The sequence below is a fragment of the Trachypithecus francoisi genome, unplaced genomic scaffold (genome assembly GCF_009764315.1).
Source record: "Trachypithecus francoisi isolate TF-2019V2 unplaced genomic scaffold, Tfra_2.0 Lachesis_group2, whole genome shotgun sequence".
In the NCBI taxonomy this organism is placed as follows: Eukaryota; Metazoa; Chordata; class Mammalia; order Primates; family Cercopithecidae; genus Trachypithecus; species Trachypithecus francoisi.
The window spans coordinates 113957026-113984054 of record NW_022681465.1 but is presented as its reverse complement, the minus strand read 5'-3'; the positions used below and the strand labels follow the sequence as shown (position 1 = coordinate 113984054).

Here is a 27029-nt window from a genome sequence, read left to right as displayed (position 1 = left end):
CACAAGCAGATAAGTGACTGAAGTGTATATACTTCAGAGTTAAATAAAAACATGGGAGACTGTAGCCCACATGTTAAAGAATACATATAATTTTAACAGGGCAAAGAAACTAGTTTTTAAAGGTAGTGGTGGTGGTGGCTTAATTTTGAGTGTTCCTTTTATTTCCACCTGAAAAAAAAAGTGAGTTTTTCCTCTAACTGCTTCCCAACAGTTCAATGACAGCAGAACATCAAATCTATGATGGTACTGGAGATCTTCTATAGAGACAAGGAGAGATGCAACTTCGCGAGCATGTTTTAGTCTGCAGAAAGAAAGTGGAAAAGAGAAAGAGAGAGAGAGAGAGGAGAACAAAAACTAATTTTCCAGTCAGGGGAATCCTTATGAAACCTTTTATGTCAAAGTTAGGATTTCACAACATAACACACTAATGCAAAATCCAGTAGCACCTGAAAGATTTAAGTAAATGCTGTCATCATTTAAATGCTTTTAAATATCTGTAAAAGACTGGAGGAAAAAAAGATAAAGTACATTCTCCAGAGAACAAATGTATTTCAAAATAAAAACTGTATTTTTGCTTTTCTTTTTTTTCAATTTTTGTTTTTGTACAAGATTCGATAGTTATCACATATTAACTTATACACAACGGGATCAACCTCCTCCTCCATGTCGCTTCAAGTCCACATGTTCAGGCTATAGTCCCCAACATTATTTTCTGAGAAATATATTACCACAGTTTGATTTAAATATAGATACAGTATATAATACTTATCTCTGGGAAAAATCAAATTTTAATTTGCAAATGTTTATATAATACAGAAATGGAAAAAGCTACAGTAGGCACACAACCTAATTATGACTTGTGGATGATGATTTCTACATACTCTCCTACTGTAAATGAATAGTTAAAAGTCTTAAGAAGATTTTATATATATGTGCACTTGTGTCCACCTTATCCCATATACTGTACATGTCTATTGACAATCTGGGAATTTAAAGGTGCAGCCCTCAAGAGATTGTTAAATCATTAAAAAAGGAAACAATTAGGCTCGAATGGACAAGAAAAACACTCACAAAATTTCCAATTTTAAATTTCATATCAGTAGGAAAGTATTAAAAATAATTTTCTGTATATACATATGGGTATATGTATATATTGAATTACACATATGTCCCACATTATCAATACAATTCAAATGGAGCCATTTTGGTGAGTTTTTTCATTAAATGATCACTATGTCAAAATTTAAAAATATTTTATTACATCATTAAAATAATTCACTTGCCATTTCAACAGCTTACACTGGTTTTTAATTTTTTAACTCTTCATAACTAAACTCCCTGATCCCCAGTGTTAAATCCCCTATTTAAATTAAAACGTGGTGCTCTTTGTTACTCAGAACCTGATGGATAAAATCACATTTACTTCAAAATTCATCAATCAAATACATTTTGTTACCTGATTTATCAGAGAAATATCTCAGCTCTGAGCATGTGTATCTAAATTATTCTCCCTATAATAAATAGGAGAGGAAAATATCCTAAAAGAGATGGAGATAACGTACATGATGTTACAGCACATATAATACATGATGATTGTTTGTTATAAATTTTTCAGAGACACCTGAAAACTCACTTTAGAAACTAACTTCAGAAACAAACCATTTATTTTTCACTCTAATGTAAATTAATATGTATGTATTTACGTACATACACATACATAAAAAACAAAATTGTCTAGTATTGAGTAGCTGTTTATGAGTGAAAAAATGGTTACAAATTGGTTAATTAGCTTAATTTTGTACTTAACAATTCGATCATTTTGGGGTACAAACAATAAGTCAGTGCATTTATAGACTCCAGAGAGTCAGATACTCAAGCATACACTTTAAAAAAGAACCCTCCTCAACATCACAGGCATTGTACAGCAAGAATATATGTACTCTGATGCAATTCCTACTTTATAAGCAGACTAGACAGCACTTGGCTTACTTTTAAAATAGCTTCATAAAAGAAATATATAAAGAAATGCATGTTGGCTAAAAGTCTTTTAAAATTACATCAAAACAACATTAAAACCTGTTCACTGAGAAGAGCCTATTGAATTTAATTCCTGTTTTGAAATACCTAGTTAACAGTTCAGAATATTGCCTTGTGAGGTTTGAATCAAGATGTGATTGATGTGTAGAGCCAGATAGAGCACACAACTCCATCTCTATCTGCCACGATCACAATTTAGATAGTCCTCTGATCAGCTGTTTGATGTAAATGGATCCCCTTTAAAATAGCTATACACCTTAAAATTATCTATAATAAACAGTTCCCCAATAACCATTATTATTCGTAAATTGAAATGCATTGATCATTCAGAAAAGATTTCTTGCAAAATATATAAATAAATGTAACTGCATATTCTGTAAATATACTTAACATTGCTAGACCAGACCGTCAATGACGGGCTGCTGTATTTCAGTACTGTGTGTCAAATTTATTAGAAATTTAAAAAGAAAAATTTCTGAGGGACTCAGCTGCCTTCGTTAGTTGGCTTTAAAATGTGTAATAAAATGGGAGACAGTATCTTCTCATAAATACATGGAATCAATATGGAAAAGTAAACTATACAACAGACAAGATTAGAGAACATCAGAGTGTACCAGAGTAGTCACCAGAGTGAAATATCTTCCAGCACAAAAAAGGGAAGAACTCTATACACCCAGTTATAGTATATTTCAATTAAAGATACAGCTCTCTCTCACTCCTGGCAAGAATTAATTGGTAATGGCACTGCTTCTCAGCAGTGCAAAAATATCCTGAGAAATTATTCAGATTACAACAAAAGACAGGCTTTCATCACTAAGTTTTTGCACAAAACACAGCTGTAGATATCGTAAATAAATTAATTTAAAAAGCAGATAATCTTCACTGTGTTGAACACAAAAAGGGGATGTGACCCAGACATTGTTAATTCTCCCATTGGCTAATATCAGGAAAAAAGATTGCATTAAGTGTCTATTTATAACTTTCAGTTAACTATGGCCAATAATATACATGGAGGTAATTTGTAGTTCAAGTTTTTCATCTCTTTTTTCCCCAACTAGCTACAAGCTGGATTCTAAAATTTACAGTGAAATATACAATTCCAATTTTCAAAAGATCCTCCTCCTGGAGGAGTGATATTCAATTTTTTTTTTTTGTGCAATCTTGATGCAGAGCCTAAACAGTCCTATGAAGAGAGACAGTGTATCTTTTAATTAATTGGCACTGAAATTTCACTTTCCTTAGCTGCATTCTAGTAGCTTGGCCAAGTTATCTCGTAATTCTGTTAGTTCAAATATTTTTCCATCCAGAATTTCTAAGAGTGTCTTCAGGTTATTGCGAAAAGCTTCTTGTTCATTCTGACTTTTCTCCAGACGTTGCTCTAAGTCAGACAGTTGTCCCTCCAGGTCTTTGTTCCGAATTTCTACTTCCTTCAGAAACAAAAGTGTAACACGTATATATGTCAATTCATCACTTAGAAAACAATACAACTCTCTGTTATTACCAATATTGTGGTAATCAATGCAGTTTGACAGTCAGGATGAGCTTCAGAATCTTAATTTAGAACAATTTAAGGAGATTTTAGACTTGGCCATCCCAGAGAGCAATACAGTTTTAATGACTGGCTTGGTTATCACTCAATCTAACTACTCAACAAAAATCTACTGACTCATTACTTTGTCCCAGGCAACACTCTAGGTACTTCAAATACCAAGACAGGCTTGAAGACCTATTTATGGATCACTTAGATATTATTTTTATTGCTGTCCACCTATTTCTCCTAACGCATAATTATTAGCAAACACAGGTGAAAGCAGGCAGAGAAAGAGAGAGAAATTAACTTTTTCTGTTTACTGGCAACTCTAGAGAAAGATTTAGACAAGAAAGTAACTCTCTAAAATGTGATTTTAGGATCCTCTGAATATGTAAATTATTCTTTACTTTGCCTCAATATCAAATAAATGTATATGTAGAGAGTATCACTCATCTGCTAGAAACTGTAGTGAAGATACATAATAACCATACATAATGGAGAATTATAAGTTAACAGTTCCAATATATTGCAAGCCAAGGGAAAAAAAATGATAAAAGGAAATCAAATGTTCATGACAACAACAAAAAAAAACTAAACAATTTTTTTGACAGAATAAACTCTGGCACACTTAAAAATTATTTAGAAGTTATTACTGCTTTTGTTTTTTTGTTGTTGTTGCTGTTTTTTGAGACGCAGTCTCACTCTGTCCCCCAGGACGGAGTACAATGGTGCAATCTTGGCTCACTGCAACCTCCGCCTCCTGGGTTCAAGCCATTCTCCTGCCTCAGCCTCCAGAGTAGCTGGGATTACAGGCATGCGCCACCACGCCTGGCTAATTTTTGTATTTTTAGTAGAGACGGGGTTTTACCATGTTAGCCAGGCCGGTCTTGAACTCTTGACCTCCAATGATTCACCTGCCTCGGCCTCCAAAAGTTCTAAGATTACAGGCATGAGCCACCACGCCTGGCCTATTATTGCCTTTAAAATGTCTCTACATGTGACAAATATAACAAAGCGAGTCTTAAAAAAAATGACATAAATCAAGCTAATGATTTCATTTTGGTTAAAAAATCAGATTGAGAAAAATGGGAGAAAGCTAACTATTACACTTTAAATAACCAATTCAGATAAGCAATGAATTGAAAGTTATATATCCTTTCTGGAAAGCTCACTTTTACGTTTGAGAGAAACTAAGTGACTGACACAAATTACATTAAGATATATAAAGTATATGGGACAGTGAAAATATCTTGATGTTAGTTACACAACATGATAGCCTCAGAAAATAAGATGTTTCAAAATGTTGATACATCATTGAAATGTTAATTTCTAAAGGAATTCAATCAAGTCTAAACAACAGTGGAAATTTAAAAAAATAGATCACTGAAAGACAATCTGGTAAATGTTAAATGAAAAGAACAGAATATAGAGTAGCTCACTGAAACTGGTAAAAATTTGTATGCATGAGGACAAATACTAGGAATTAATGTAGAAATAGGAAATAAAAAATAGTTCTGGTGTTGAACTTATGGACACTTTTTCCCAAAAATTTATTTTTCTCCCAAGTTGGATAAAGAATGAAAAAAAAATTAAAAATTAAAATTTTCTCACAATGTAAAAATTAAACTTTCAAGAAAAATAATCAGGGCAGGGCTCACGCCTGTAATCCCAGAACTCTGGGAGGCCGAATCACCTGAGGTCAGGAGGTCGAGACCAACTTGGCCAACATGGCGAATCCCTTTGTCTCTACTAAAAATATAAAAACTAGCCGGGCGTGGTGGCGTACGCCTGTAATCTCAGCTACTCGGGAGGCTGAGGCAGGAGAATGGCTCGAACCTGGAGGCGGAGGTTGTGGTGAGCCGAAATTATGTCACTGCACTCCAGCCTGGGGTGACAGAGCTCTGTCTCCAAAAAAAAAAAAAAAAATTGGAAATTGGCTCGAATACATTTAAAAAGTAATAACTCTGAGTTATCTTTGTCAGTGGTTTGACAAGGCTCAAGCAAGGATGCTACAGATGAGTTGCAAGAGCCTGGGAAAATACAAGAAAGGAATCAAGCAGCTATAATGATTTTTAAAGGAAGAATTTAAGGAATTGAATCTCAAACTATTGACTGTTAGATGTTAGCCAGGTATGTTTCTAATCTCTTGACTTTGGATAATCTGCAAGGTCAAGATAAGTAAATTGAGAAGAGAATCTGAAACTAATAAAATATTTATAAATTCAGAAGCCAAACACATGGAGGTTTTAACTATGAGGAAGAAAACAGATCCTGAGATCAAATGTAAAAATTCCACTCATGACTGCACAGCATGCTCTCTTGCCTGCTTAAACAATAAACTTAAGGGTAGAATGTTTCCAACTATAAAAATAGATCAAATGTCACTCACTAGCAGACACCCACTTCACCAGGCACCACCCAGCTTGCCCTCTAAAGCCCTCCTAAAAATGAAAGGCTCCCTTGTTTCTTTGCCAATCAATGAAACAGCCGAACATTTTCAATGGAAGCAAGCAAAACACAAAATTCCCTCAGCTAATAAAATTGTGTTATGCTCTCCAGAATGAATCTCCTACTCTAAGCATCTCTCTGTTTGCAGGAATTTTACAAGTTAGATAACAAAAGGGACCTAATACACTGCTTGATGGTGCTAGTCTATTTTTAGGCAAAGAGAATATGTTCCTAGAGCAAGAATAGACAACTTAGAGCACAGGGGCCAAGACGTAACAGAAGCCATAGTGAGTGGCACTTTTCAGGTGTCTACCTTTTATCTATCTATCTATCTATCTATCTATCTATCTATCTATCTCAGAGAGAGAGAATTTTATATACATATATTCTGACAGTAATAACTTCAGCACCTTTTGCTCATATTTTCCAACCAACCTTTCCCTTCCTGCCCTTCTATTTGTTATTTTTTTTAGAGACGGGGTCTCACTATGTTGCCTAGGCTGGTCTCAAACTCCTGGGCTCAAGTGATCCTCCTGCCTTGGCCTCCCAAAGTGCTGGGACTACAGACGTGAACCACCATGCCCAGCCTTGCCTTTCATTCTCCATCCAAACTCATTCTTCTGCTCACTATCATTTTGGCTCTGTTATTTCCCTCTTTTCCTTTACTGATGTAAGGCACACACCAGGGGCAACTAGAGAGAGGCATAGTTCAGCCCTGATAAAGCACAGTAGACCAGAATCATCAACTCCCTTCTGAGTTTTTTAAAAGGTGGGAGAGGATACAAGATGGCTGACTAGAAGCAATTTGCACTTGCCTTCTCTACTAAGAAGAACCGAAATAGTGACTAATCATACTACAAATGGATCATCCAAGAGAGGGCACTGGAATTCAACAGAAAAACTGACAAGAAATACCTAAAGCAAGGAAGGAGAAGGAAGTCAGCTTGGCCAGGATTGGTGGGGAGCTGAGATTCCCCAATATGCATAAAGGGTAAGAGAACCTCGGTGGTCCGTATTTCCACCATGAATCCTGCAATCCTAGCCATGGGAAAGTCTCTTGGCCCTCCAGGCACTGGAAACTAACACTGCTGGGAGACTGTGTGACAGCACTGCTCTCGGGAGAGGGCTAGCGCTGGGTGCCACACAACCCCTGAGACCTAAGCTGCAGCAAGGCACCATTTTAGAGCCCACCTCCAATAAACTGTGGTGGCCTAGAGCCCAGCAGTGCTGTGGCTAAGGCTCAACAGAAACATGGGCTGTTATACCCAGTGTTTAGGTGCAAGTGACTGCGGGCTACTGCACCAAGGCTGAGTGCCATCAAGGCACAGGCTACCACCGTCAGAGCTGAGGGACAACTGCTGTGCACACTTCCCACGCATCAGCCAAGGCTGCTAACAATGTAGGTGGCACTGTCCTCCTGAGCAGCAGGGCAACAATGTGAACATTCCTGGGGATTGCCCTGCCCCTACCTACCATGGCTGGCACCTGCACATACCATCAGGAGGCCTGAAAACTAGCCTAATTGGCCTGGCCTTGATCCCCTCCATGTAACAGCATACAATTGGGGGGTAGGGGGAGTGAAGGGATTGCCCAGCCCAGTCCACCAATGTTGGCACCTGAACACTCCTCCCAGGGGAATGAGGTTGGGCTTACCTTCCCGGCTGCTACCACCACAGCTGGCACCTACCTGCACATGCCACCTGCAGGCCTGGAGACTGGCCTGTCCAGCCCTTTGCAGCCACTGCCAACACCAGCATGCACTGCACGAGACACAGAGGACTGTCCCACAACTGCTATCGCTCATACTACACCAGTTGCCCGGGGGTCAGAGAACTCACCCATCCTTGCACTGCTACCACTACTGGCTTCCAAGACACCAGGAGACCCCAAAATCAGCTTGCCTGGAACTGCTAACACTGGTGCAAGCATACACCACCCTGGAGCCTAAGGACAGGCACACTTGGCCCACTGCTGCCACCATCAGGGTCCAAAGACTGGCCCTTTTATGTCCTAGTCCCCAGCAAAATTTCACCACAGCCTCCACTAATAACTGCACCCTAAGCCACTAAGAAAATCACAGGTACTATTGATGCTATTTATAGCCAAATAAATCATACAGAGACCATGCTACTGAACACACTCAGAATAAAAGCCAAAGTGCCCTGTACATCCAATACCATAGATACATCTACAGGAAAGAATATTTCCCTATGAAAGCAAATTTTAAAAGCTGGCAGAAGTGACTGTTACACCAGCTATGTAGATATGAATGTAAGAATACATCAAACATGAGAAACACCTTCCAAGGAAAAGAATAATTTTCCAGCAACACATCCCAATCAAAACAAAATTCATTAAGTACCCCCAAAATAATTCAAATTATTGATTCTAAAGAAGCTTAGTGAGATACAAGAAAATTCTAAAAAATGTACAAAGAGGCCGGGTGCAGTGGCTCACGTCTGTAATCCCAGAAATTTGGGAGGCTCAGGCAGGCAGATTGCTTGAGGTTAGAAGTTTGAGACCAGCCTGGTCAACATGGTGAAACCCTGTCTCTCCTAAAAATACAAAAATTTAGCTGGCCATGATGGTATGTGCCTGTAATCCCAGCTACTCTGAAGACTGAGGCAGGAGAATCACATGAACCTGGGAGGCGGAAGTTGCAGTAAGCCGCGATTGTGCCACTGTGCTCCAGACTGGGCCACAAAGCAAAACTCCACCTCCAAAAAAAAAATACAAAGAAATCTGAAAAATAATAATTCAGACTATGAATGAAACATTTACTAAAGAGATACACACTATAACAGAAATTCTGGAAATGAAGAATTCATTTAATGAAATAAAAAATACATTCAAAAGATTCAACAATAGGCCAGATCAAACAGAAAAAAAAATTTCAGAACTCATAGACAAGTCTTTTGAAATAATATAGACAAAAATAAAGAAAAAGTAATAAAAAAGAATAAGCAAAGCCTTTGTGACATATGGGACACCATAAAGTGGCCATAAAATATGCAAACTATCAGGGTTCCAGGAGGCAAACAGAGAGCAAAAGGGTAGAAAACCTAGTTAATGAAATACCAGATGAAAATGCCCCAAATCTACCAAGATATTTAGACATCCAGATACAGGAAGCTCTGACATCCCCAAACAGATAAAATGAAAGAAGGTCTTCTCCACTGCACACTATAGTCAAATTGTCTAAAGTCGAAATTCTAAAAATAGCAAGAGATAAGCATCTTGTCACCTAAAAAGGATCCCCTTCAGACCAACAGGGTATTTCTCAGCAGAAACCTCACAGGCCAGGAAAGAATGGGGTGATATATTCATAGTATTGAAAGAAAAAAACAAAAACCAAAACTGCTAGCCAAGCATACTACATCCAGCAAAATTATCCTTTGTAAATGAAGGAGAAATAAAGTCTTTCCCAGAGAACCAAAGGCTGAAAGAATTCATCACCAGTATATCAGCCCTACAAGAAATGCTCAAGGGAGTTCTAAGTCTGGAAATGAAAGGATGACATTTTCCATCCTGAAAACATATGAAAGTATAAAACATTGTTAAAGCAAACACACAAATAAGGAAGAGAAAGGATTCAAATGGTATCACTACACCAAATCACCACAAGGAACAATAGGATAAAAAGGAAGGAACAAATAACAAAACAACCAGAAAGCAATTAGCAATGTGACAGAAACAAAACCTCAAATATCAACAGTAACCTAGAATGAAAATGGATTACATTCTCCACTTAAAAGATAGACTGGCTGAATGGATTACAATCATGACCAACTATATGCTGCTTACAAGAAACATACTTTACTTATAAAAAGACTTACAGATCAAAAGTAAACGTATGGAAAAAGATATTCCATGCAAATGGAAACCAAAAGTGCACAGGAGTAGTTACACCTATATCAGATAAAATATACCTTAAGCCAAAAACAGTAGAAAACATGAAGTCACTATATAATAATAGAGAGATCAATCCAGCAAGAGGATATATATGTTTCCAACACTGGCACACCTAAACTCATGAAGTAAACATTACTAGACTGAAAGACAGATAGATTCCAATACAGTAATTTGTGTGGTACTTCAACACCCCAGTATCAGCATTAGACAGATCAAGACAGAAAATCAACAAAGAATCATTGTATTTAAACTGGGCCTTGGACAGATTGTAGTTAACAGACTTAACAGACTTTTTTTTTTTTTTTTGAGACAGAGTCTAGCTCTGTTGCCTAGGCTAGAGTGCAGTGGTGTGATCTCGGCTCACTGCAACCGCTGCCTCCCGGGTTCAAGCGATTCTCCTGCCTTAGCCTCCCAAGTAGCTGGGACTACAGGCGCCCGCCACCTCGCCTGGCTAGTTTTTGTATTTTCAGTAGAGACGGAGTTTCATCATGTTGGCCAGGTTGGTCTCAAACTCCTGACCTTGTGATCCGTCCACCTTGGCCTCCCAAAGTGCTAGAATTACAGGCATAAACCACTGCACCTGGCCTACAGAACATCTTACACAACAATTCTTCTCATTACCACATGGAAATTTCTCAAAGACAGATCATACGTTAAGCCACAAAACAAGTCTCAACAAATTTCTAAAACTTGAAATCGTATTAATTATCTTCTCAGATCACAATAAAATAAAACCAGAAATCAATACCAAGAAAAATTTTGGAAACTATACAAATATATGAAAATTAAACAACATGCTCCTGAGCAACCATTGGGTCAATGAGGAAATTAAGATGAAAATTAAAAAATATCTTGAAACAAATGAAAACAGAAATACAACATACCAAACTCCATGTGACAGAGCAAAAGCAAAAGCGGTACTAAGAGGCAAGTTTATAGCAATAAATGCCTACATCAAAAACGCAGATTTCAAATAACAATCTAACAATGTGCCCCAAGAAACTAGAAAAGCAAAAATAAACCAAACCCCAAAATAGCAGAAGGAAATAATAAAGACCAAAAAACAAAACAAAAAAATAAAGGATCAATGAAACAAAAATTTGGTTCTTTGAAAAGATCAACAAAATTGATAAATCGCTAGCTAGACCAAGAAGAAAAAAAACCCAAATAAAAAAAATCAGAAATGGAAAAGGAAGCATTACGACTCACACTACAGAAATACAAAAGATTATGAGAGACTATTATGAGGTACACACGAACAAACTGGAAAACCTGGAGGAAATGGATGAATTCCTGGAAACTTATAACTTACTAAGATTTGAATCAGAAACAGAAAACGTGAACAGACCAATAATGAGTAGCAAGACTGAATTAGTAGTAAGAAGTCTCCAAACAAAGAAAAGTGCAAGACCAGAGGGCTTCACTGCCAAATTGTACAAAACAATAAAGAACTAATACCAATCCCCTTCAAACTATTCCATAAAAATTGAAGAGGAGGGAATTTTTCCTAATTTATTCTATGAGGCCAGCATTACTCTGATGCCAAAAAGCAGACAAAGACACAACAAAAAAAGAAAACTATAGGCCAATATCGCTGATAAACACAGACATAAAAATCCTCAACAAAATACCAGCCAACTGAATTCAACAGTGTATCAAAAAGATGATATACCATAATCAAATGGGATTTATACCAAGGAAACAAGGATGGTTTAACACAGAGAAATTAATAAATGATATAACACATCAACAGAATGAAGGAAAAAAATATGATCATCAATAGATGCAGAAAAAACATTTGATAAAATCCAACATCCCTTCATGATAAAAATGCTCAAAAAACTAGGCATAGAAGGAACATGTCTCAAAATAATAACAGCCTAAGTGACAAACCCACAATTAACATCATAATGAAGGAGGAAAAGTTTTTCCCTCAGAGATAGAGTGAGACCTCTATCTCTCACCATATATAAAAATCAATTCAAGATGGATTAAAGACTTAAATGTAAGACCTAAAACTATAAAATTACTAGAAGAAAACATTTTAAAAAACACTTCTGGACATTGGTGTAGGCAAAGACTTTATGTCTATGACTTTAAAAACATAGACAACTAAAACAAAAATAGACAAATGGGATTATATTAAACTAAAAAGCATCTGCACAGCAAAGGAAACAACAAAGAGACAACCTGTTGAATGGTAGAAACTATTCGCAAACTATTCATCTGACAAGGGACTAATATCCAGAATACACAAGAAACTCAAACAACTCAACAAAAAACCACAAATAATTCCACTAAAAAGTAGGCCAAGGACATAGACAGTTCTCAAAAGAAGACATATTATGGCTAACAGGTATATTAAAAAATGCTCAATGTCACTGATCATCAAGGAAATTCAAATCAAAACCAAATAAGATATAATCTTATGGCCAGGTGATGGCTCATGCCTATAATCCTAACACTTTCAGACGCTGAGGCAGGTGGATCACCTAAGGTCAAAAGTTCCAGACCAGCCTGACCAACATGGTGTAAACCCCATCTCTACTAAAAACACAAAAATTAGCTAGGCATGGTAGCGGGCATGTGTAATCCCAGCTACTCAGGAAGCTGAGGCAGGAGAATAGCTTGAACCTCGGAGGCGGAGGTTGCAGTGAGCTAAGATCGTGCCATTGTGCTCCAGCCTGGGTGACAGAGTGACACGCTGTCTCAAAAAAAAAAAAAAAAAAAGACAAAAAAGAAAAAGAAAAAAGAAACGCTATCATCTTACTGTGATTACAATGGCCATTATTATTACTTTTAGATAACATCAGAATTGAATTGATAGAATAACTATCATTAAAAAGACAAAAAAGAAGAGATGCTGGTGAGGATACGGAGAAAAGGGCACTCTTACACAATGATGGTGGAAATGTAAATCAGTACAACTACTAAAAACTACTGGAGATTTTTTTAAAAATTAAAAATAAAAAAACTACCATACAATCATGTAATCCCAATACTGGATATATGTCCAAGGGAAAATAAATCAGTACATCAAAGGGATACCCACACTTGCATGTTTATCATAGCACTATTCACAATACCAAAGACATGGAATCAACCTAAGTGCCCATTAGCAGACAAATGGATAAAGATAATGTGGTATATATACAATGGAATATTATTCAGCCTTAAAAAGGAGTAAAATCATTTCATTTGCTGCAACATGGATAGAACTGGAGGTCATCATGTTAAGTGAAATAAGCCAGGTACAGAAAGACAAATACTCCATCTTCTTACTGATAAGTGGGACCTGAAGAACTTGATTTCATGGACATAGAGTATAGAATGATGGTTACCATAAGCCAGGAAAGGTGTGACGGTGGGAGGAGACAATGAAAAAAGATAAGTGAATGGGTATACATTTACAGTTAGATAGAAGAAATAAGTTCTAATGTTTGATAGCAGACTAGAGTTCCTATAGTTAGCAACAATATATTGTATATTTCAAAGTAGTTATAAGAGAGGGATTGAAATATTACCAACACACAGATAAGTATTCAAGGAGCTGAATACCTTGAACACCCTGACGTGATCATTACACAGACTACACATGCAAAAATTATCACATGTATCCCATAAATATGTAAAATATTATCTATCAATAAAAGGAAACAAAGGCAAAAACAAAGTATAAAATCCGACTGGGCAGGAGGTTATGCTCTGTATTTGTTAAAGAGCCTAAAATACTACAATGATTAAAAGAAAATTAATAACAATTATAAATACCACCAATGGGGCAGATTAACTTAATTTCCTTCCTTCCTCCTTCCTTCCCTCCCTTCCCTCCTTCCTTTCCTTTCTTCCTTCCCTTCCTTCCCTCCCTCCCTCTCTCTTCCTCCCCTTCCCTCGATTTTCCTGACTCAGAGTCCTGAGTAGCTGGGACTATAGGTGCATACCACCATGCCCAGTCAATTTTAAAAATATTTTTGTGGGCCGGACGCGGTGGCTCAAGCCTGTAATCCCAGCACTCTGGGAGGCTGAGACGGGCGGATCACGACGTCAGGAGATCGAGACTATCCTGGCTAACACGGTGAAACCCCGTCTCTACTAAAAAATGCAAAAAAACACTAGCCAGGCGAGATGGCGGGCGCCTGTAGTCCCAGCTACTGGGGAGGCTGAGGCAGGAGAATGGCGTGAACCTGGGAGGCGGAGCTTGCAGTGAGCTGAGATCCGGCCACTGCACTCCCGCCTGGGTGACAGAGCAAGACTCCGTCTCAAAAAAAAAAAATTTTTTGTGGAGACAGGATCCTACTATATTGCCCAGGCTGGTCACAAACTCCTAGTCTCAAGCAATCCTTCTTCCTCAGCATCCCAAAGTACTGAGATTATAGTACCAAATCCAGCTTTAATTTTCTATAAATTTAAATCTTGCATCATTTAATCTAAATAAAAGCTGTAGAAAAATCGACATCTGATATACATCTTAAGCTCTTATGAATAAGATGTATTATTGCCCTATAAGATTGTTAACCTTCTATATAATAGGAAATATAAATAATCAAGACAAGTATGAATAATTTAAAAGAAAAATGGGTAAAACACATACACACACATTTTGAAGAAGTTATTCAACAATTACATCTTCTGTGTACTAGGCATTGGGGATAAAGCAGTAAATAAAACAAAGATGGTTCCTATTTTAATAGAACATACATTCTAAAAGGAAGACACTGGCAATAAAGAGGTAAACAGAATAGATTTCCGGGCAGCCATGGTAACAGTGACTGTGTATACTGCAATCTACCAACTATCCTCCCCAAACTGTATAAACTATACAAAGGTGTGCAAATTCCATCACTTTGACATAACTAGAAGACACAGAACAATACAAACATCAAATTGCCTTTAATTAGAAAATATAAGCATCAATTTCCAGCAGAGGTATTTCTCAAGCTCTCACTCTAACCCTTTGCAAAAAGGAAGGCAAAGTTGTGGGGGCAATTCCCAGAAGATTAGAGAACAAAAGGCCTCAGACTAAACTACAGTAATCTCAAGAAAGAGAAAGACCATTACCAGTGTGAATGCCAGAATACTGAAAAAAAAGTTCTAGAAAACCTGAGCAGACTATAAGAAAGGAACTTAACAGTATAAACGAAACTTGAGGAAGTAGTCTGAAAAACGCTGAAGACAATTCCAAAGAGCAGAAGATAAAAGGAAGAGAAAGGAATCTTTCGGAGTAAAGGGAAAAAGAAGCAAGAAAGGAAAATTTAAGACCAAAGACAAACTATTAAAGGACATACAATCTTTCTTCCAACTGTCTCTGCAAAAGAGGGTGTTTTTGAACTAACAATTTATAAACCACCCCACACTGCTATTCTATCCACAAAACGCAAATGTGTAAGCAATCTTCATCTACACCAACTGTTATAAAAGGAAATAGAAAATAGAAAATGCTAAAAACACTTGAGTAGATGAATCTGCCCAAAACCAACTATGAAGCAGAAGAAAACTCTAACACAATATTCCACCCTGAACTAAATATTCTCAAATAAGCATTTAAAAACAAGTTTGAATTATATATTGAAAAACTTAGAATAGAAATGGGTAAAACAAACAGAACTCCAAAGAACAGAAAGGTTGACTGAACTCATGAAAGAAACAGAAGAAAGAGGCAAAATCTCTCAGAAATGAAAACTGAGTTATAAGGACTCAAGGAAAAATAGATTTGAATAAAACTATTTTTAATTCAATTATTACTTATTATTTTAAATAATCCTAGAGAATGAAAGTGAGATAAAGTAGAGAAAATAAAAAGAGGTTGCAAAAGACAAGAAATCAAATTACATAAAATTGGAGCTCCTGAAGAAGAAAAACAACACATTAGAACAGAACTAGTATTTAAAACTTTTATGCAAGAAAACTTCCTAGAAATACAGAAAAACCTGGATATACAAATTAAAAAGGCCCACTGTGTACCTGGGAAAATGCCCTCAACAATGGATTTTGTGAAATATTCTAGTATATCATTTAAACTTTATTTTAAAAATAAAGGAAAAATCCTCAGGGCATACAAGCAAAATGAATCCAAAACTTATAAGGCAAGAGAATCAGATTTCTCAAAAGAGATATACAAAACCCTTGTATAATGTAGTGTCATTTTCAAGTAATTCAATGAAAGAAAATTATGAACCAGGGATTTTATATTAAATATCTTGCCAAGCTGTCACCCCAATACTGAATATATGAGAAAAAAAAAAAGTTTAAACAAGCAAGATCTCAGAAAATATGTATCCATGAGCTCTTTTGCAACCATCCACAAGAAGATAAGCTTTATCCAACCAAGAGATCACGTGGAAACTTCAGAAAAAGGACTGATGGTGAGTGCTATGAGTTGAATGTGTCCCCTCCAAAATTCAAGTACTGAAATGAGAAGTGGGGCCTTTAAGAGACGATTAGGTCATGAGGGCTCCTCTCCTCATGAATGGGAGTAAGGTCCTTATAAAAGAGGTTTCCTCTGCAGTGCTGCTGGCTTGCTCTTCCATCTTCCCCCACGTGAGGAGGCAGCATTCATTCCCTCTGGAGGATGCAGCAACAAGGCAATATCTTGGAAGGGGAAAGCAGTCCCACAACCAAACCTGCCCGTACCTTGACCTCGGCTTTCCAGCTGCCAGAAGTGTGAGAAATTTCTGTTCTTTATAAATTTCCCAGATTGTAGTTTTCTATTATAGCAGCACAAAAGGACTAAGACAGTAAACATTTAATATATTTCATGTATAAAGACTAAAACAAATGTAGACGATGGTTAAAAAATAACCTGTTAAGTATTCTGACAAGGTAGAAATAATGCAACCAAAAAACAGGAAGAGAAAGGGAAAAATGAAAGCAGAATAAGCACATTATTATTAAATATGTTAATAGTTCAGAGTCAAAGGATATCATTAAAAACTAACAAACCAGGCCAGGCGCGGTGGCTCATGCCTGTAATCCCAGAACTTTGGGAGGCTAAGGTGGGAGGATTGTTTGGGCCCAGGAGTTCGAGAGCAGCCTAGGCAACAGAGTGAAATGCCATTTCTACAAAAAATTTAAAAATTAGCCAGGCTTGGTGGCATATACTTGTAGTCCCAGCTCCTTGGGAGGCTGAGTAGAGAGAAATGCTTGAGCCCATGAGGTTGAGACTGTAGGTATCTGTGATTGTGCCACTGGCCTCCGGCCTGAGTGACAGAGTGAGACTGTTTCAAAAACAAAAACCAAACAAACAAAAACCCCCCCCAAAAACAAACCAGATAGTATATAAATATGAACACAGGTAACTAGGAACATTCTAAAGGGGTGGAAGTTCAAAGGTAACTATTACAACAAAATTAAGATCATTTTAAATATCAAGAGATATTTAAAAAGCAAATATAAAGATAGTTAAAAAGAGCAAAGAACACATCATATAGAAAAATTATTAATATAATGCATACACAGAAATGATAACATAATGATGAGTTGAGACCAAACATAAAAATCACATCAATAAACACGAATGAGTTATCTACCAAAAAATATTTTCAGTTGGGTCACAAAGCACTATCCAAGTATATGTACACAAGACACACAAGGAGCATTCATAAAAACTGATAAAATATTCGGTCACCAAAAAAGCAGCAGTAAATTATGTAACATAGAAATTACACAAATAAAACCCTGTGATCCCAATGCAACAGAACTAGAAATTAATAACTAAATCAAAAGATTAAAAAGACCCTTCCACCAGGAAATTAAGGGACTTTTTATAGTTTTCATACAGCTGTTGTATGAAAAGGAAGTAAGGTCAAAATTACAGAATTTCCAGAAATAATAATGAAAACATTAAATATCAGAATCTATGGGATACACTTAAAGCAATGATCAGAGGAAGATCAATAGCCTGAAACACATATATAAACAAAAGTGAAAGAATGAAAAAAAGGAATTAAATCCCCTTTCAAAATGCTAAAACATAAAAAACCAAACAAAGCACAAGGCAGGAATAAATAAGATAAACATGGAAATTCATAAGGTAAATTCATAAGTGGCATTTACTAGTTAATCAAAATCTTGTGGGTTTTTTTTTTTTCCAGTGAGACAGGTCCTGTTCTGTCTCCAGTGCTGAAGTGCCGTGGCACAATCCAGGCTCACTGCAACCTCAACCTCCTGGGCTCAAATGTTCCTCCTACCTCAGCCTCCCATGTAGCTGGGACCACAGGTAGATGCTACTGGACCACAGGTAGGTGCTACCACATCCAGCTAATTTTTTGTAGAGACAAGGTCTGGCCATGTTGTCCAGTCTGGTCTCAAACTGCTGGACCCAAGCAATCTTCCCGCCATGGTCTCCTAAAGTGCTAGAATTACAGGTGTGAACCACCGCACCTGGCCAAAATCTTTTTTTTTATGTATTGAAAGAAAAAAAAGGCCAGGTGCAGTGGCTTATGCCTGTAATCCCAGCAATTTGGGAGGCCGAGGCGGGCAGATCACAAGGTCAGGAGATCGAGACCATCCTGGTTAACACAGTGAAACCCCGTCTCTACAAAAAAATGCAAAAAATTAGCCGGGCGTGGTGGCGGGTGCCTGTAATCCCAGCTACTCGGGAGGCTGAGGCAGGAGAATAGCTTGAATCTGGGAGGCGGAAGTTGCAGTGAACCGAGATCACGCCACTGCACTCCAGCCCAGGCAACAGAGCGAGACTCTGTCTCAAAAAAAAAAAAAGAAAAAGAAACTTCACAAAGTAGACACATCACTACTAACTTTAGGTAATCACAAAAGAAAGTGAAAAAGAACAAGTATATCAAATAAGAAGTATAAGAGTTCCCATTGAATACAGTCATGCACAGCATGACAATGTTTTGATCAACTGTGACCAGCATATGCAACAGTGGTCCCATAAGATTATAAGGGAGCTGAAAAACTCCTATCACCCAGCAGCTGCCATATCGTCACAGCACAAGGCAGTACTCATGTGTTTGTGGTGATGCCGATATATCTACCATGCTGTCAGTTGTATAAATGCATAGCACATACAATGATATATAGTACATAATATTTGATAAAAATAAATGGCTATGTCACTGGTTTATGTATTTATACTATACTATAATAAACTTTTAAAGTTATTTTAAAGTGTACTCCTTCTACTTATTTAAAAAAACATTAATTATCTGACAGTCCCAGGCAGGTGCTTCAGGGGGTATTTCAGAAGAAGGTAATGTTATCATAGGAGATGAGAGCTCCATGCCTGTTATTGCCCTTGAAGACCTTCCAGTGGGACAAGATGTGGAGGTAGAAGACAGTGATATTGATGATCCCGACCCTGTGTAGGCATCAGCTAATATATGTGTTTGTGTCTTTGTTTTTTAAAAGAAGTTTTAAAAGTTTTAAAAACATTTTTTAATAGGAGGAAAGGTTATAGATTAAGGATATAAAGAAAATAGTTTTGTACAGCTGAATACATGTTTATGTTTGCAGCTATTACAAAAAAGTAAAAAGTTAAAAAAAGTTAAATGTTTATGAAGTTAAAATGTTACAGTGAGCTAAGGCTAATTTATTACTGAAGAAAGAACATTTTTTAAAAAATAAATGTAGTACAGTCTAAGTGTAGTGTTGATAAAGTCTACAGCAGTGTATGGTAATATCTTAGGTCTTCACATTCACTCACCACTCACTCACTGACCCACCCAGAGCAACTTCCAATCCTACGGGTTCCATTCATGGTAAGTGTCCTATTCAAGTATACGATTTTTTATCTTTTCTACTGTATTTTTACTGTACCTTTTCTATCGTTTCTACTGTATTTTTACTCTATGTTTTCTGTGTCTAGATGTGCTTAGATACAAATACATGAATACTAACCACTGTCTTACAGGGGGTGGAGGGAGGGAGGGAGGGAAAAGAAGGGAGAGGGAGAGAGAGAGAGAGAAGAGAGCCATCCAGAATAAAACAAAGCAAATATAGCCAAAATGACATTTGGGGAATATAAGTAAGGGTATATAAAAAATTTCTGTATTATTCTTGCAACTTTTCTGTAAGATTGAAATTATTTCAAAATAAAAAGTTTAACTAAAGAACTTATTTATGTAACCAACCTGTTCCCAAAAATCTATTGAAATAAAAATAAATAGTTTAAAAACAAAATAGATAAAAAACAAGATCATTTCAGATAGTGATAAGTACTAAAAGGAAAATAAAAATTAGTAATACTACAAAAAAATACCTGGGATGGGGTATGGGGACTGTAGCATAGTGAGTAAATTGGGAAGTCAGAGAAATTAACATCTGAACTAAGACCTAAACTAAAAATTGAAGCCAGCCATCTGAAGATCTGGGTAAAAGTTCCAGGTAAAGATATTCCACATGTTCTAAAGTGAAAATGTACTTGTGACTTCAAGTCACATATGTTAAGACATATGTTAAGCATTTAACTTACATTAGCTCTAATTCTCACATTAACAGGTGGGGTATCCCCATTTTCAAAGAGAAGACAGCAGTTCAAAGGTGTTAACAAGTTATTAAGGCACTTAGCTAGAAAGTAATGAGGCCTAGATTTATTTTATTCCAAAGTCTTTTCTTTCTGCATTATCACACTTCTTCAGGCAACAGTCAAGTCATCCTTAATGATTCTTTTAAAAAATATTTTCAGTTATATACACATTTACATTGTCTCACTTATGAAGAGAAACCAAAAATCAAAAATCTTGGGAATTATTTCACTTATTGTTTAATATGTATTTGTTAATGATATTTTGATATTCAGTGAAATGATGGGTAAGAATTATATTCACAATTTCAAGTGCCAGCTATAAAATTCAATTACTGCTCTATAATGAAATCCATTCATTCACGCAGTTATTGAGAAAGGGTCTCATTCTGCCACCCAGGCTGGAGTGCAGTGATATGATGTCCAATACACAATTAAAAATGACTACATGATAGTTCCTTAATATTTTACGCAAGCGTAATACCACTCAAAAAAAATTTCATCCTAAAAAAAAAGGTCACAATCTGACTTTATTCCATAAAATACCTTTAAATTTGACATGGAATCTAATACTTGGTACACATATGACTACCATTGACACATGATGTTTTTTGTACACTGGAATCAGGAAGCATACTATTTATGCAGAAAAAAGTGAGTAAAATTAATTACACTGAAGAACAAAGAGTACTAACTTGTGTTCCATTAGGGCACAACTATTGGTATAATTCATACATCAGTACATTGTGGGGGGAAAAAAAATAAAGAGCAATGTTCCCAAATTGAATAAAATCAATTTGCAAATTTTTCTTTAAATTCAGGGTTTTCTTTCTTTCTTGTTCTTTCTTTCTCTCTCTCTTTCTTTTTATTAAGACAGGATCCCATTCTGTTGCCCAGGCTGGAGTACAGTGGTGTGATCATCACTCACTGCAGCCTCAACCTTCTCGGCTCAAGTGATCTTCCTCAGTCTCCCAAAGTGCTGAAATTATAAGCATGAGCCACTACGCCCAACCCCAGGGTATTTTTTGTTTTTTAATTAAAAGTAGAAATTTCCAAAAGAATTTACTCAATAATTTACAATTTATAAATGACCATCTATGATAATTATAAGCTACATAGATGAAGTTACCAAGTAACTTTTTAAAAATCAAAGATTAGTCATGAATCAGAAGTCCTGGAAAAGAAAAATGACCAAAACCTACAAAATGGAGTTTCAGAAAAAAAGTCACTGGTATGTGAAAAAATGATGCCTTTCTATGCAGAGATGAATAACAATTTTTACTACAGCTCACCTGTAGTTTCTGAGTCAAAGAGTCCCTCTGTTCTTGTAGTTCTCTGGCATTATCAATTTCTTGTTTTAATCTTTCTATTTCCTAGAAAAGGCAGAGAAATGTCTTAATATTTAAACTATATCAAGGAAAGGGAAGGTCTTGTTTTTCCCTGAAATTATTTATTTTAGAAAAAGATGATTTTAAAAACATTCCTTCATACTGACTTTTAGAGGGATGAATTTATCTTTATAAGTACGTTGTCTAGAACGGAATAATCTTAAGCAACAGCAACAAGTCTAACTTGGTGGTTCTGGTACAGCACTGCTTTGAAATAACAATCTGAACATTTTAATGTTGCTTCAAGCTTTGTGGATATAATTATTTCCTAAGATATTAAAGTTTTGACTGGAACCCAGAGAAAGCAACAGCTTTTAAAATCCATTTAACCGCTAATGATTTTCTGTTGACTGTATAAATGTAACTCTCATCTGGAAGGCAATAGGTGGTATCTCAGTCTGACTGCCTCACCACAGTTCACAATAACAGAAATGAGGATAGGGAAAATATTAGCAAGCGTAATACCACTCAAAAAAAATTTCATCCTAAAAAAAAAGGTCACAATCTGACTTTATTCCATAAAATACCTTTAAATTTGACATGGAATCTAATACTTGGTACACATATGTTAGTTAGATTACAGATGAGTAAAAAGCAGCAAATACCTCTTCCTTCATTTTCAGTGTCTCTTCCAGTTCTTGTATTGTCTGATTTAACTCTGTCTTATGTGTATGTACTGCGTTTGCTTGGCTACTAACACATTCAAGTTCAGTCACCTAAAATCAAATGAGAACACAGATTAACTTAAAGTTCAGCTTTAAAGAGTTTCTTGCTAAAGACATAGCCCCAAATAAGTGAAGAGTATATTCTGAATAAATACATAAAAATTAATTTGAGAAATATTAAGACACTTAAGGTAGAGTGAATATAAAACTAGGAAAAGGGAAAAAGACTAAAGGAAATAATTATTTACATGGTTTGGTCATGGAAAGGTTACGATAACTTAAATTAAGTGATTAATGACAGTAGAGAATCCCTATAATGAAAGTCTTCTTTAAAAATTTCTTCCAAAAACATATTCAAGATCAGATATGGCCATCTGTCCTTCATCTGTAGCCTTCAAATTCAATATGGGTTCTGAAAACTGGCCTTGCAGAAGTGAGAATTTTTTCAAATACATTTCCAACATGTAAGAGAATCTGGAAGAGAAAATAGACTTAAAATACAACTTAAATCATTACATACTAGAATGACTTTACATCAACAGTGTCTCTTATGGGTAAGATAAAATTTTGTTGGTCAATAAGAATTTACCGAGGGCCCAAAGAGTAATATAACTTTTAATGAGCACTTGGTATTTTCTGAGAGAACAGAGAGGGGCACTGTCCTTAAAGTTATACCATCCCAAACTAGAATCAATAATAGAAGTCAACATAAACACACACTCACACACACACGCACACACCCTATCGCAGCTCTTTACACATATCATGCACTCACAAAATTTTGGTTTACTAGAAAATAGTAAATTCTAGACTATTAAGGAAACAGAGTAAATCCCTCCCCCTGGCATTTTCCAAATATCAAATTACCTTCTACATTCTGTGATTCTATCTCTTATAAAATTTTCTTCTTCTTATATACTAATAGCCTCGTTACAAACCCTTATCACCCAGGCCTGAACAAAACCAACAGCCTCCCAATGGACTTAATTATAACCTTTTCCTATTCTTCTCTGCAAATTGCTAACAGATTCATCTTTCATTCCTGTGATTCCGCCATTCAAAGACTTTCAGCAGCTCATCTTTTTTACGATATCAGATCTAAATCCTCAGATCCTCTGTATATTGGCCCCAACCTTCTCAACCATCCACACTGCCCAAGATGTTCAGTGAGTATTTCCAACTAAAAGCAGGCAAATCTCCTTGTCCTAAGAACAAGTGATATTCATTCCCAACTTGTTGATTTAACTTGAATGTCCTCTCTTGCCTCTGAAAACCATTCGGACCTAACCAAACCCTTAACTCTTAGCTCAGCACGTACTTTCTCCAGCAAGTCATTCCTATCTGCCCAAGCCTTCAAGGCTCTCCTCTGGTTCATAAAACCAAGCATCTGTTCAAAAATCTTGGGAATTATTTCACTTATTGTTTAATATGTATTTGTTTTCTTTGTCTCATTATATAATAAATTCCTTAAGGGGAGTTCCAATTCTGATAATGATGAAATAGTTTTTATTGGAGTAACTTTCCTATAGAAAACAATTGCAAATTGTGAGCAAAACGTAAAAGTCAACTATTTGAAGTACCTGGTGAGTAACCAAAGTGGGCAAAAGACAGCAAGAAAGCAGTCACTTTGGGTGACATATACATTTCCACATCTGCAAGAAAGCAGTTACTTTGGGTGATATACACATTTCGATATCTTTTTGCCTGAAGGCACTCTGCAGTCTGGCTGCATTGCTTGACTGAACTCAAACAGAAATCCATAGTCTTATTTCTCTGAGGAGCCTGAGAATTTTAGGACTCTGCAGAACACCTGGAACAACTGGGAGTAGGAAAAGAGCTGGAAGGCTGAAAGAACTAAACTGTGACAGTGCTCAACACAGAGATGACAGTTTGAAGTTCTGCTAGTCCCTGCTAAATTAGAGGGCCTTGGTAAATACCTCAAGCTTTTCAGTGAAACCTTGGAAGGGTTATGTCTTAGAGATAAAGATTTCCTAGGACAATGTGATTTACCCTAGGGTTACAGCAAAATTGAAATAAATGAATTCTAACAAAGCATAAATACACAATTCCACAAATTCAAGATAATCCCCAAATAATTTAACTGCCTGCTGAAACAAAAACTGATTATTCAAAAATAACAAAATCTGTGGTCTCTGCAACATCTCATTTACGATGTCCAATACACAATTAAAAATGACTACATGATAGTTCCTTAATATTTTCTGACTATGACAACGGTCACAAATTGTTTTTTTTAATTGTGGTAAAAAACATATAACATAAAATTTATCATCTTAGTCGTTTTAAGTGTGTAGTTCAATGGTGTTAAGTATGTATATTCACACTGCTGTGAAACAGATCTCCAGAACTTTTTTAACTTGCAAAACTGAAAGTCTATAACCATTAAACAACTCTCCTTTCCCCCATCTAAGTTAATTTTTATACACAGAATAGAAAAACATTTACTCAGGTTTCTAACTTTTCCTCCCTGTCTCAACTCCATTTCCTTTTTTTTTTCCTTGCTCTGTCAACCAAGCTGGAGTATGCAGTGGCGTGATCTCAGCTCACTTCAGCCTCCGCCTCCTGGGCTCAAGTGATGTTCCCACCTCAGCCTCCTGAGTAGCTGGAACTACAGGGACATGCCACCACACCCAGCTAATTTTTTTATTTTAGTGGAGACGGGGTTTTGCCATATTGCCCAGGCTGGTCTAGAACTCCTGGGCTCAAGCAATCTGCCCTCCTTAGCCTCCCAAAGTGCTGGGATTATAGATGTGAGCCAATGTGCCCAGCTTGGAATCCTTTTTAAAAAGAGAACTTAAAGGCATCTGTTGGGTGAAGCACTTCTATGCCTTGAATTTAAAAAAAAAAAATCTTCTTTTTTTGTTTTTTAGAGACAGGTCTTGCTCTGTCACCCAAGCTAGAGTGCAGTGGGGCCATCATAATTCACTGCAGCCTCCAATTCCTGGGCTCAAGCAATCCTTCCCATTCAGCATTTCAAGTAGCTAGGACTACAGTGTGTGTCACCATGTTTGGCTAATTTAATGGAGATGGGGTCTTGCCATGTTGCCCAGGCTAATCTCAAACTCTTGGCCTGAAGCATTAAAACACTTTACAAGTAATTATTTGGGCTCCTGATAGTAATGGTATTGAAATTTCTGATTTTCTTTTTCTGCACCAAATCTCTAATATTACCAAAGTTAATAATTTTCTACTTGTATTTTTCAAATTATTCCTTCTTTAAAAAGAAAATAATAAAAGCAGCTTATTGACTCACTGCAACTCATTGAGACAGTGCAATTACATGGCACTTAAGTGTCTCAACAAATTTTCATAGGAATTGTACAGAATACATATTTTTGACTCAGTGCAACTACATGCCAATTAAGTATTCAATTAATCTTCATAGGAATTGTACAGAGTACTTGTTATTCCTATTTTACAGATGAGAATATTGACCTGGAAGAAGGAAATAACTTATTGAAGATCATATAGATAATAACCAGTAGAAATGGAATTCACACTCTGGAACACTCTCGTCTTGTAAACCAGAAATGGAGAATCCCCAATCCAGGACAACTTAGGGAAAAAGCATTCTCACTTCACCATCAACACCCAAAGCTGAAATTCTAATTAAACTACTCCCTGAATTTTTTCTCAGCACACATTTTAACTACCATGTCAGTACTAATCAACTAGCACTAATACATTCGTGCTTTTATGTACTTTGTGCATTACTGCTAGTCCCCATGGACAATATAGGAAATCAACATGGTTTGTTGACTTCAAAAGGCATATATTCTTCATTCTCATTAAACTATGGAAAATATTTTTCTTAACCAAACAAATGCATATAATACAACCCATATATATGTCCTGACATCCTAGAACTAGAAGATACTCCTGTGCTGAATCTACATGCAAATTTCTTCTGATCAAGAAAACCTGTTAGCCCTAAATCCCTGTAGACATCAGCCCTGAAATTACCCGCTTGTGCAGACGTTCTGCTTCCTCTTGATAGGCAGCAAGTTGCTGTTTCCATTGTTTCACATTGGCAGTGGACTCCAGCAGGGCTGCAGTGAGTTTGGCATTATTTCCTTTGAGGGTAGCCAGTTCAGCCTCCCAATGTTTGCTGATTGCTGAACTGAAATAAAACAAAAAGAAAATTCTATCCATTACACCAACTACTGTTACCTTGAAGGGACAGCAGTACTCAGTTCTGTTGTAGGGTTTATAGTCTAAGAATGTTTTCTTTTCTTTTTTTTTTTTGAGATGGAGTCTCGCTCTGTCGCCAAGGCTGGAGGTGCAATCTTGGCTCACCGCAACCTCTGCCTCCTGGGTTCAAGTGATTCTCCAGCCTCAGCCTCCCAAGTAGCTGGGACTACAGGTGCACGCCACCATGTCCAGCTAATTTTTTTTATTTTTTTAGTACAGATGGGGTTTCGCCATGTTGGCCAGGCTGGTTTTGAACTCCTGACCTCAGGTAATCCACCTGCCTCAGCCTCCCAAAGTACTGGGATTACAGATGTAAGTCACGATGACCAGCCCTAAGAATGTTTTCAAAGACAACC

At 36.6% G+C, this 27029-nt stretch overlaps 1 protein-coding gene across 1 annotated transcript in view; it reads right to left on the bottom strand.

The window, feature by feature from the left end:
- Positions 1–377: 377 nt before the first annotated feature.
- Positions 378–27029, bottom strand: part of HOMER1 (homer scaffold protein 1) — a 139548-nt gene continuing 112896 nt past the window's right edge. Inside the window, exons 6-9 of the mRNA XM_033180175.1 lie at positions 26446–26602; positions 22402–22512; positions 21701–21781; positions 378–3464 (exon numbers count right to left, since the gene is read on the bottom strand). Coding sequence (XP_033036066.1) covers positions 3276–3464; positions 21701–21781; positions 22402–22512; positions 26446–26602 — 538 coding nt within the window. The 3' untranslated portion in view covers positions 378–3275. The remainder of the gene's footprint in view (positions 3465–21700; positions 21782–22401; positions 22513–26445; positions 26603–27029) is intronic.